Below are 13,451 nucleotides of genomic sequence, written 5' to 3' on the forward strand. Positions count from 1 at the left end.
TAGCGCTTGCGCAAAAAGCCCCGCGGCGTCCACTAGCGAACCCCCCGAAGCCAGTCCGAAAAAGTCATCGCTACGGAACACACTGTACATCGTGTCGTGTAAAAAGGAAAGAAAATACGAGGAAAGAGAAGGGAGAGAGAGAAAATCGTCGTACGGGGAAAAAAAAATTAATCTATCAAGGTTAAATAAAACGGTAAAGAAAATAAGTAGCAGAGGCAAAAAAAAAAAAAAAAAAAACAGTTTGCAAGAAAAACAAGCTTACTCTTCGGTATAATAATAATAACAAAACAATAATAATAATAATAATCAAAAATAGTAATAATAATAATCACCTTCATAACGGACCAAATCACGCATAAGCGCGGTTATCGTTTATCATGTTACAGTCTGTTTTTTTTTCTCAGCCATCGGGTTAATGTTTAATATCGCGTAAACTGTCAGCCATCGTCTGCACTGTCCAGAATTCAACCCCGTGTCATCGTTTATAACGCTATCTGAAATTCAACGATTCTGCAAGCACGAAGCCCGTCTAGAATATTGCAACAATACTGTCTTCATGAAAAAAGGCATTAAGGAAAAAGCCGCGATAAATATTGAACCGAAAAGAGTTAGACGTAAAGAGGGACTCGCTAAGAGCTTTAACGACGAAGGGTGACAATTTGAAACTCAACCGACAATCGTGCAATATCTGGGGTTGCGCAAGCTACGACTCTGTCATCGTACGTCTGTGCAAGTTCTACCGCAAGCTTCGATCTTTCCAAGGCAGACGCCCTTAAATTATCGAATCTATCCTAGGCCGGAGGGTAAAAAAAGATCATCCAAGTTCACCAAAGGCCAAGCATATTGCATTATATATAAACACGCATTTCTCGACCGCGTGTACACACATGTATACATACACACGTATACATACACACGTATACATATACACAGTATAAAAACGATAAAAAGTGATACACAGTGAAGAGAAATAAGGTCATAAAATACAACAGCCACATAGAGGATTGTGTGTACATACATGTAGCTAAATGAAAAAATACTTTATACTCGACGACTCGTATAATATAATAAGTGAATAATCATCGACTGTTCGTGATTAAAGTACGGAACGGCGGTTAAAAATAAAGTGTTCTTATAAATACGACTTATTCTTTAATTTTGTTGGTCACAATTAAACTTTTTTCGAAATAATAACATTAACAACAACAATAATAATAATTATATTGAAATACCGAGGCCTGAGAGGAGGCTCAATTTAGACGTGTTAATAAATAGCGAGAATAAATGTGTCGATCAAGGTATAAAACGGCTCGTACCAAACAGTAACATTCACCTCTGTACTCAAAAGCGGAGTTATTTTTAGTGGAGACTGTCGTATCGCGGGTTACAAGCAGAGTGCGTGCGTGCTCGATGAATCTGTGCATGTGACAACGGAGTAGCGAGACAGACGGAGAAAGAGAAAGAGAAATAGAAAGAGAGAACCGGAGAGCCTTCTGATTATCACCCAGTAGTTGCTCGTTACTGTGATACTCGGCTGACCGCTGGACGCACGATATACTCGATCTCCCTGCCGCCCTGCGTATAATCTATAGTAAGTAACACACCGTCTAGGTTATAGTTTCCGATTCAAAATTACCAGTGCTTCGTTCATACGGTCGCCTCGTGATCCTGCGTCTAACTATTTATAACCCTACCCACGTAATCCATTTTTTACCGACTTTTTTGATCATAGTAGAGAGGATAAGAGTAAAAAGATGAAGAACGAGGAGAAATAATCATTCTCTTCGTCGTATGTGAGTAAGTGATGTGAGCAACGAATTATCTTGTTTGTTTGTTGTTGTGTTTTCTTCTTCTACTTCGTCTTCTTCTTCTTCTTTTCTCGTAGACAAGTGCTGTGCAGTAGACGAGGTAATAGATAGACGTATGAATAGATAGATTTGTGGATAAATGGACAGGTGGCTGGGTAAAATGCAGATTGTGGAATAACGCGAATTATGTAACATCTCAAACTACGAGCGAGGTAGAGAGGCAAGCCTGGGCTGGCTTTTCGTTCGTCGAACATTATTTCGGGAGTGCCAGCCAACCAGCTCCGCGGACCAAAATTCTCCCGGACGGACAGACGCCTGGGGATTTCACTTCCATTCCCTTCCGCGACAAAACGTGTATTCATGCATGTTGGTATATACTTACATACTTGCGTATTTACGCTATGTCTTCAATACGCGTGAATCTCCTCTTTCAACTCTTATCGTCGTCACAATCGACGCGTTCGAATTTTACTGCACGCATTGCTCGCTATTCGACGAGATAATTATACGTATTACTTACGAATTACATTTAGCAACCGGTTACAGATTCGGAAATATTTTTTTGTCACAATCTCTTTTCGAGTAACGCTTTTTATTTCAATTATTTTCTTCGCCGATCTGTTACACGTATTTCCGAACTCTGTGTATGTGCATGGTATACGCACCCCGTGAATCAATGTGCGAATGATATTCACACCTGAGATTTATTAAATACTGTGAAATATTTCTTCGATATTGAGTTAAAACTGATATGTACCTGGCAGCCGAAGACGTGCGATTTAAAAATATACTTTTAAAAATATATAGACGGAATTCCGACAAATACTGGCTTCAATCCCTGGCCTTTACTTGCTCTCCGTCATTTTTCGTTCATTCGATAAACACCACACACATTCGTATATGATCCATGTAATCGACATTGGACAAAGTGAAATTTTGGCCGAACTCACGTCCGTTATTCTGACATTATTGTCAGCTACAATTTACACTTACCAAATCGATATTTCCACGCAGCCATTCCATTTATACACCGGTTGATTGAATATCGACAATTATTCACCTTGGTTCGTCTACTTTTCTAATAATTCGAAAATATGTACCAGTATGTTTAGCAACTGAGTCAGGTTTTCGAATAACAATATTTCCATTCGCCCGACATAGTTCCGTGTACAAAATATGTTTTAATGCCAGTACGGCTAAAGAGTGAAGTATGAAATGAAAACTTCGCAATATGGAGAGCGAATATTGATGTATGCACAGATATTAGTAGCTTCTTTGGCATCTAGTTTAAATTGAATCAAGTTCGACTGAGGCTCTATGCCAAGGAGAAACCTTGCTTTTTAAAACTGGCTCATTTTCATTTCTCATAAACTGATACTCTACTTCTATTATTTTTGTCATTATCTCACGTAAGAATTTTGCAACGCATCTCGTATATTGCCGGTTCGACGACGCTTGTCAGATAGAAAACTTGTCTCGAAGTAATCAAAGGCTTAGATGATGAACAAAAGACGTTTACTCCTAAGTGCGTAAGACCTGAACAAAAAGGTAATCCCAGTTCGCCGCCTCATACATCGTTGATCAATGCTCCAAATTGTATAGCCGTATTTCTTTTTGCAAACTCCTACATCATTCTTATACACGTTGTTTGAGGACGGATAAAAAGTACGCATTTAAAATATCCCGAGACTTCATTCCTCCGAACATGAAATATATTACACGTTCAGTTTTCACATTTTCATCTCTTAGTGTATGAATGTGTGCCTATCTATATTAAATATGCAGACATTTAGACCACTGTCGAGACCCCACGTGGTACCACGTGCTCTATAATTATTAGCTCGTCTCACCACAAGCTTTGTGTTAACCCGAAATAAAGAATAGAACATGCCAGTGTGCCGAATCTAATGCCGTCGTCCCATATGCGGACCGATTACGTTATACAGAAAACCGCAAAACAGTACCAATAATTAAATAGGCTTTCAGGCTTCCTGTCTTCCCGAGTTTAACGTCACGATATTTATAACTCTTTCCCGATTACGAGGAAACTAGAAAATTTGCTGCCCCTTTGGCAGTTGAAGTAAAATAAAAAAAAAAACTTTTCATCCCGGTATACCTTGTTACAGCATTTGATATTGAAATGCAAGATAAGTATACCGAGGTGCAAGTCAAGGTTGAATTCCAATCTTAAGATTATCAATGCAACGTTCTCAAATACTCGTATGAATATTTACTCGGTTGTATCTTATAACTGATATCTCAGTCGACAAAAAAGAACAATGTAATAATAATCGCACATGTACCGTAATTGACTTAAGTTAGGTAAGCGATAATCCTGTACAGAATATAACTTATTTAAATCCCATATAAAACAATTGCATGGTAATAAAATTCAAATTTCAAATTTAATTATACACCTTTGGCTCGCTAACAAACAATTAAATGAAACTTGTACTATTTATCTTGCCTCTCGTAATAGCTTCACACTCGTCTTTGCAGTTGGCTTCCTCGATTGACGTCAATGTTTACTGATGACCATAAATATGCCGCATAGCGTATTATACAGTAATCAGTTTTCGGCTCGTTATCAAGCCTCAGAGATAAGCTCATAATATCTTGAAATCTTCGGTCGCCAGACCCGAAGGCTGTTCAAATTTTCGAAGAGCCCGTTCGAAGCGGCGACGCGTGACACGCTGGTGGGGCGAGGCCTAGGCATGTCTACACGTTAAACATGACCGAGTCTAGCTCATCTCAAAGTTTCATACTCACTCACTCGACAGCTAGCCGGTGTTTCAATAGCGTCGTCGTCCTCGGGAGTGAGTGAGTGAGTGAGTGAGTGAGATAGATAGATAGATACATAGATAGATGGATAGAGAGAGAAAGTGAGGTAGAGAACTAACTGGAAAAAGAAACAGTGCCGTGGTGAAGGAAGGAGCGAGCGTTGCTACATTCATTCATTTTATTTTCCCATATTTATCTACTACGGCCCGTATCGTGTACTACGATACATACAGAAAAAATTAGATTTTTTTCTCAAGCTTACACCTGTCGTGTATGCCATACCTCCATACCTGTCTCTGTTTATTTAATCATTGCGATGCGTTTTAAAGTGATAAGTGATAATTCCTCGAACGCGACGTGCCTTGATCGAACTGTGGAGGATGTTTGATTAATATTGCCGGTACAAGACTACTAGTTGACCAGTGAAACATCCTACATTCCGGTTGCCCGTTCACTTGCATCTACACACGCTCGCATACTCCGTGCTTGGATTCTCCTTTCTCGGGGATTTCTTTTTTTTTTTTTATCTTCTTTCGTATGTGTTTACCTGACCGGTTTTTTTTTGGTACTATTGGTTTCCTTCTTTCGATTCGCGTGTTCTATGGACTAATTTTGCCGAGGAGTGTGAAATTCTGTGAAGAACAGTAGCACCACGCGGTCTGTGTTTTTAATCGTGGTTCATATTCACTATTGTGTACATACATTCGAAACCAGTGATTCTCGTTGCGATAGTCAGGTAAATTTTAATGCTCTCGTCGTATTTATCTTTCCTTGATTTCTTTCTTCCACCGATTCTACAAAAGTTATGAGTAACAATTATAATATTAACGAAACCCCTTTCCTATGTACTATTTTCTGTGAGTAAATTTTTCCCTTCCTCTTAATTGAACAGTCATAACCTCTATTTGTGAGATATTAAATGTACCGTTATACGGCTTACGTCACTTCTATTTTATGTCATTCGCACATCGGGGCTCGTTCAGCGTCAGACGCGATTCTCTCATGTTTTATTTACTCGCGCGTTCAACACCGTCACTCATTCCCCAGCCTTCCATTTCACATCTCTTTTCCTTTACATTTACAACAGGCCTCTGACTCCTTTTGCTTTTCTGGCTCTTCTTTTCCGCATATTTTCTCTTCTTCACCTACCGTCGTTCCGTATCATTCTTTATTATTCATTCTTATCAAATCGTGAAGATCGGTGAAACATAACCTCCACCCATCTCGCGGACTCGCAGCACTCCGATCCAAGTTGAAGCATCAAGATTCCAGCGTACCATAAATTTGAATTTCGAACGTTTACGAATTATTATACCGAAGAATAGAATCTTTATTCTGTGTACCATACATTTTTCGAAATTTAACGTCCAAAATTGATAATTTGAATAAGTGACTGTTCTGAAGAATCGTATATATTCTGGAATAGACTTTTACATCTTGTACTTCAAGCAAAATTTTCGGAAAGAGATGAAATATACTTTTTCAACATAAAAGCGTCTGTTTGTATTTAAATGAATGCAACGGAAGACTTTTTTTTAAATGTTAGCTTTAATAGAAATGATGATACTCGTAATAATAATATAATATACCGTCTCGTGCAATGCGACTGCAGCGTTATCATTATTTGTTGAACAAATATTACAATTTGCTGTCTACCCAGTAAAAATGATTGCGTGTCTATCATATTTGTGTACGCGTTTCATTTTACCCTACTCGTCTGATTCACCGTGCTTAATCAATTATTATTGCTTCAAGTTTGCTATTTATAGATTTGGAAAGATTCCACGGTAACTGCATACATCGATTAAACTCAATAAAGAAATGTTCGACACTTTATTGCTTTAAATTTATTTGGAGATCAATTAGTACTCTCTTTCTAAAGATTGCCATACAACTTTTTTAACCACATACTTCAAATCGTTGAAAAATTCTACAGTAAAGATCGTTATTCCAAGGTTTTCAAAATTACTTGACTTTTTGTACGATCATATACCAGAATGCATTAACTTTTTGTTATATATACAATAGATTTTAATTCTCCATGAAAAAATGAGCAAACAGTCATTTTCATGTATGAAAGCGTGACGAATTTCTTGGCGAAAGAACCTATTCTTTTGGTACATATCTAACATTTGCACAAGAAATATCTCGCCAAGGTAAAATAACACTAGCGAAGCCTTGGGGCACAGAACGCTCTTCGATTAGTTAGCGAAACACAGTTCGCAGAGAAATGAAAGAATGAAAATTCATCACTACATAAATGTATTATCCATATTTATATTCAGCTTCCGTTGTTCAAGCAAACAATATCAAGAAATAAGTTTTCAAGGACAAAAGTCCTGACAAACAGTGCAGATTTGTCATTTCTTTTATATGTGCGTAACTTTTACCTTCATTTGAACATGCATGAACCATCTCAAAACTTGCAAATACAGACTAAACCCTGAAAGTACACCATCATTAGCATCGCTTAACGAGTAGAGCTATAAATAAATATTTGAAAAGTGAATCAGTGCTAAAAATATACAATTATGCATTCTTGAGACATATATTGATGGCGCTGTCGCTTGAAAATATTTGATTAGGCACTGGACTTATCTATGTATCTCTCTTGTTTGCACAGATTTTGGACCTCCAGTTACTTGGAGGCTACGCAAGTAGCGACAACGAAGCAATAGCAGGAGTGGGTCAGCTTTGGGTAACTACCCAGCTGTTGGCGTGAGCCAACCAGATCAGCGTAGCAAAAATGGCGACGATAGATGGGCGGCCGGCCCAGTATGGGGTGACTCTGAAACAGCTCCGGGAGCTCATGGAGCACCGGGGTCCAGAGAGCATCGCAAAAGTCAACGCCCTTGGCGGTGTTCAGGAAATATGCAAAAAGTTGTACACCTCCCCTAGCGAAGGTGATTTTTCCACATATATTTGTTTTCACGAGGTTTTCTCGAGCATCGAAACGTTACTAACATTTTTTATCAACTCCATCAGGACTCAGCGGATCCGTAGCAGACATGCAACACAGACAGGACACGTTTGGTTCTAACATGATACCTCCAAAACCAGCAAAAACGTTTATGCAATTAGTCTGGGAGGCGTTACAGGATGTAACACTTATTATTCTAGAAATAGCGGCATTGGTGTCGCTCGGTCTTAGTTTTTACCAGCCCACTGACGACGAAGCCATCGGTAAGATTTCGTTTCGTATTACCAATTTCTAACTTTTTCAATTTCTAGGTCATTCTTATCAGGACAGTATATCTAAGACCTGTAGCATTGTAGAAAATGGTAATTGCGTCATTTGTAAACTATTCCAATATTCATCGATACCATCACGAATGTTCAGAATTAGCCAATCCAGTTTTTCTTTAACTCGTTCTAATCTACATCGCTGCGTTGAGGAAAGATTGCGTACGCTGTGCATCCGATTGAATGCCATTTACTATAATCACAGATCAAAATTTGTCACATTATCATCACATGTTCGAGGATCTAGGATACGATTAGTTTGTTTGTTTTTATTTTCACTCGTTTCACAGGGCCAAAAGTTGATGATGCAGAAGGGCAACATGGATGGATTGAGGGTTTGGCAATCCTGATTTCCGTTATTGTAGTCGTATTCGTAACAGCTTTCAACGACTATAGCAAGGAAAGACAATTTCGAGGTCTTCAGAGTCGAATAGAAGGCGAACACAAGTTCTCTGTCATTCGACAAGGGGAAGTCAAGCAAATATCTGTATCGGACATTGTCGTTGGTGACATATGTCAGGTAAATGATGTTTGGATCTACAATGCGCGCATTGTTTTTTTTTTTTTTCTTCACAAAACCACTTGATCTTATCTCACAATTTCAATTGTTCTACAGGTAAAATACGGAGATTTACTTCCAGCTGATGGTATCCTGATACAAAGTAACGACGTTAAAGTAGACGAGTCAAGTTTAACAGGAGAATCAGATCATGTGAAGAAGGGGGAATCGTTCGATCCTATGATGCTGTCAGGTAATTGAAAAAACACGATTGAATTTTATAGTGGTTGATACTTGCGTTGCTTATTCGTTTCTAAAGACCAAGTTTGAACGATTTTGAACAACGATAAAAAAAAATTAATTGATACATTTATTTAGGTACCCACGTCATGGAGGGATCTGGTAAAATGTTGGTAACCGCAGTCGGTGTGAACTCCCAGGCTGGTATAATTTTCACTCTGTTAGGAGCAGCAGTTAACCAGCAAGAGCAGGAGATCAAACAGATGAAAAAAGGTGCGTATTCGTCATTCGTATCGCAGGGGATCAACACTATCAGGTTTGCCTACAATACCCAGAGGTGTTCCGCCTGTTACTCCGTTGATGAACGCGATATTCCATTCATCGATCAGAGATGAAGACCTATCGATATGTATGTTGTAAAATAACGGAGTAACAGGTCCAGTTACTTTTGTGGCATGTCCATTATCAGATTCTCGGTGAACAGAAACCGGAAGATGACTCTCGACTAGAAATAGGGAACACAAAAAAAAAAATGGATTAGCATGGTTTTTAAGTTTGATGTGGTCTGATGTGATGAAAGAAATTGTTTATTAAAAAAAAAAAAAAAAATAGACGAAAAACAATCCAAACAAAATTTTCGTACAAAAATACAATAGACGTTATACTTTTGTACACCGTGTTTTTCCCTTGGCATGAATTTGCTACGTTTTCAGAGTGGGTTTAATTAACGTCTACTAATTACGTTTAAAATCTGAAAAGCCATAGGAAAAGTGTAACATACGATTCTATTTCAAATCGAATTTAAGGTAAAAAGATACAGAACAGAGATACGCGTTTATTGTTCATTTCTGTCTTGAGTAATTGATTCTCGACGCATCGAAATTATCCACCTCGGTATTATTATGCATCTTGCTCTGTCCCACTTGCCCTTGTCCTCGTACGTTACATATTATACCTAATTGTGATTTATATTCAATAGGTATTTCACAAATATCTGTGGTGATTCTCTGTTTCCCCCCTGTGCCTGAATTGAATCGTTTACACTCTTTTCTTCTTCTTCTCTTTCATTTCTTTCCCTTGAATACTTTGCCGATTCGAATTGTTCCAAATTTCTTCTATACTTTATCATTCAGCGTTACCATGCATGAAGGGAAAGTAAATAAACGAGTGAAAATGAAGACGAAATTGTAAACGGTTCAAATTTTTCGTCCATTATACAATATATGTATGTAGTTGACCCGTTTGATCGTCAATCCCCTGTCTATTTCTTCGTCGTCAGTCCACTCCGGAAGGTTTCAATCAATATTTACGCGAATGTTTGAAATATGCCGATGATCGTTGGTGCTAAATTCTACTTTGCATACAAACGCTAATGTTGCACTATTCATAAATACCAATGAATTATTTATTCTTTTCTTATCGGAACGAATAATTACATTTAACAGGCCATTCGAATATTCAGTCACGCTGTTTTTTACCATTTTACACCCTCCTAAGGTGGAGGACCCCATATCACATGACGTCACGCAATTTTTTTTACCCCCCTCTTGGTATGATATGATGTATTCCGTTCTACCATTTACAATTTGTTAACCCCTTCAGTCAGACATTTTTCAACACAACATTCCGGCCTGAATTTTATTACTCGGAAGATTTTCGGGGTCGCTGATCGCGAATCTCAAGTCAGAATTCGATAATTTCTAAATCCAACATGGTGGATCCAATATGGCGGATGTAAAATCGAAAAAACTTATTTGGCGTTATACGAAGTAACAACGATTATTTTAAGATGTAAATAAACTCTGATAAGGCTAAGAGGACATGAAAATTGTTGAGGTGGGACACTGAGCATCCCACTGTGACTGAAAGGGTTAATATGACTGATAATGTTAATTGTCCGATCCAAAAACGGATATATATGCATAAAAAAAAGCGTGACATGACGCTGCGAGTGTATCCCTCCATCCTTCGTCAGAGGTCGTCACAGTGAAGCCCCCCCCCCGATGGGCGAAATATATTGATATATCAATACCTCGATATTTTTTCCTAAAATAATATTATTCGATATTTTTAATCTCAGTATCAAATTTGATATATTTTGATTTAACGCAGCTCAGTATCCAATTTCAAGCGTTGCGTATTTATATTGGATGGAATATATAAAACAAGAGTTTTTCTCCCTGACTCAGAGAGTTTATTCCTACCCCCCCCCGCTCAGAACGTTACGTAATATTTGAATGGCTGTACAGAAAATAATGAAAAATAGCTGTTTTTCTCGCTACTTACTCGTCTATTTTCCGTATATATTCATAAACCTTCCAGGGTGTTGATAATCTTTCAAAACATCAAGTTATATAATAATAAATATACACGCAGGGTGTTTTATCGGTATTAGCATAATCCGCTTTTACAAATATCGTAACTGTGAAATTTTCATATTTTCTGGCACTTGTTATTTGTGAATCTTTTTTTTATATTTTCTTTATAAGCAAAAGCTGTGAATTTTCACCGGCTAAGTAATTAAAATATCACAGTTTGAACGAGCAGTTTCCTTTCTTTTTATTTTTTCTCAATGTTTATTCTCCGTTGTGTCTCTCCAGACACAAACAATGAACGTAGTAATATTTTTCAGAAACACTCCGCGGTATATTGTAAATATACAATAAAAAAAAAAAACTAATGATGAATAAACGGGAAAAATAACAACACTCGATGTGATTAAAAATACGAATCAATAAAATAAAAAAAAAAACAAACAAAATTGTCCTCATTCCAATTCTACTTACTCATTTGGTATGATAAACTTTTACCACAAAGATTGCTAATGAATTTTGTTTTGCATGGGTTTTTTTATCTAGAAGCTAAAAAGCAGCGGAAGAAGAAGTCTGCACCAGGTGATTAAAATCAAATAATATACTTTTCTCTAAAGAAATATTTCATTAAAAAATTTCGTACATGCAATCAACTATTAACTCTCATGCTATTCAGACTCTAATAACTTTACTACACGTGGTATCTTTTTCAATATCTCAGGTATCTCGCACTTTTTCTCTGTTGATATATGATGTATACACATATAAATGTATGAACACGAGGAGTCCCATTCAATCAGTCAACTGTGATAACGCGGGAAATGATGGATTCGGGAGAATAATACGAAGCAAAAAATACTTGGATCAAGTTATTTTACTGTATTGGTATATTCAAATGAAAACAATATTCGATTCTAAATCATTGGAATCAGTATAATGTCGGTCAGAAAAAATACAGCATGAAAATCGTGATTGATTAGAAAAATAACAAATTGAAACGAGAATCGTTTTCACCTTCGGCGATATTGTAATGAGTTTATTAAAATGGGATACCTTATGTACCTACATACGCACATCAATTTTTTTCTTTTAATCATTTAAGTAATATTTTTAGTTCCTTACAATCAAATATACGTTTTACATATTACGTATGCTTATAAACGGTAAACTTCTAATCTAACAAACATTTCATAACTTACTTTTTCACATCGTCCTTATGTTATAAGACTTTGAATTTTTATTCTGTACTCAAACCAATACAAAAAAGAAAACATCTTCCGGTCAACAAGTTGATATCAAAACTCATCGCACATTTTCACTTTCTTGCAGGCTTTTGCTTGTGACTTCTATAAGTTTTTCGTTCACAACATGTGCATTAGAGTCTTCAGAAAGTAAAACATTAACACTTTCTTTTTTTTCGATCCCTCATTTTTCATCTGAACTTAGCATTATCCGGAACTTGATTCTAGATAAAAATACTTGAGAAATATTTTTTCAAACTCTTGAAATGATGAAATTTCAACATTTTTCCAATGTTTTATATGACTTCAAAAATATCGCGGATATGTAGTAGATTGGAAAAAATTACTCACTCATATACAACACTAGTTTTTTTTTTTGATCCTAACGCAAAACAAAAAGAACAATATTTTTTCTAATGATGATTGAACCTAAAGAATCTTTAATTTCGATGCTTTGAGTGAGCAGTTTTTTTACCACTTAAATACCAGAGCAAAATCATTTTATTTATCACTTTTTTAAGAGGCCCAATTTCAGGTTATAAATCGAAACATTTTGAGGGGTCGGGATTGAACATTTTTTCTGCTGACTTGTTCATGTACATGAACAAACAAATTAAAAAAACAATTCGCATTCAATTGTTGCCTCTACATTCGCATGTAGCATTCCGTTATCGCCAACACGTCACTGACTATATCGACGCAGCATATCGACGCCAAGTGTGAATAATAATTTAATTAAACACTTTGTGCTTCTATTATAGCGATTTTTCGCAAAAAAATTTCATATCATTCCCAATGTGTTGTGCATACCTTACAAAACTACCTTAACCACCTAGTACCCATATAAAAATGTATCATAATTATTTGCATTATCAGTAATGGATTTTCATTGTTTTGTATTAACTAGTGATATTTTATGTTCCTGCATTTTGGTGGTGGACTAATCTGTTTTTTCCTTTTCTTTTATTACTGTTATATGTATACACATAATATGATCCATTATCTGTACTCTGATATTTGTTTATGTAAAATTTGAACAAAAATCGACGATAATCGTAGCAGTGTAACAAACTCTCTCTAGGATCCTAACAGCTTGACACAAGCTTCATTGTCTTTTTCTGCCTCTTTCTCGATACACACTTCTACTAACAATTTCAATTTATCTGCCGTCTCTGCGCTTGCAATTGTCAGCCTTGGCTTTTTGCCCCAATTCGAAACGAAGCCTGCCATCGTTCCTTCTCTTTTTGTAGTATTGCGTTTGTTTGTTAGATTTTTCATTCTCTCCCCCTTTCTTGTTCGCTACCAGCATGAGAGATTGATTGCAACT

At 36.7% G+C, this 13,451-nt stretch overlaps 1 protein-coding gene across 16 annotated transcripts in view; it reads left to right on the plus strand.

The window, feature by feature from the left end:
- PMCA (plasma membrane calcium-transporting ATPase 3) overlaps positions 1 to 13,451 on the plus strand; it is a 126,857-nt gene that overhangs the window by 60,306 nt on the left and 53,100 nt on the right. For 12 of the 16 annotated variants that reach the window (XR_006883191.2, XR_006883195.2, XR_006883193.2 and 9 more), the window contains 6 exons: positions 7,213 to 7,492; positions 7,575 to 7,772; positions 8,123 to 8,352; positions 8,449 to 8,584; positions 8,710 to 8,844; positions 11,430 to 11,465. Coding sequence is in view for 11 of the 16 variants with exons in the window: in XM_046625698.2 (XP_046481654.1) it covers positions 7,336 to 7,492; positions 7,575 to 7,772; positions 8,123 to 8,352; positions 8,449 to 8,584; positions 8,710 to 8,844; positions 11,430 to 11,465 (892 nt within the window). In the remaining 5 variants the exon portion in view is untranslated. Of the gene's footprint in view, positions 1 to 53; positions 1,592 to 5,155; positions 5,326 to 7,212; positions 7,493 to 7,574; positions 7,773 to 8,122; positions 8,353 to 8,448; positions 8,585 to 8,709; positions 8,845 to 11,429; positions 11,466 to 13,451 lie in introns of those variants that run through there. The other 4 variants (XM_046625706.2, XM_046625701.2, XM_046625696.2 and 1 more) reach the window with 3 other exon arrangements.

The sequence above is a fragment of the Neodiprion pinetum genome, chromosome 5, assembly GCF_021155775.2.
Source record: "Neodiprion pinetum isolate iyNeoPine1 chromosome 5, iyNeoPine1.2, whole genome shotgun sequence".
Classification (NCBI taxonomy): Eukaryota; Metazoa; Arthropoda; class Insecta; order Hymenoptera; family Diprionidae; genus Neodiprion; species Neodiprion pinetum.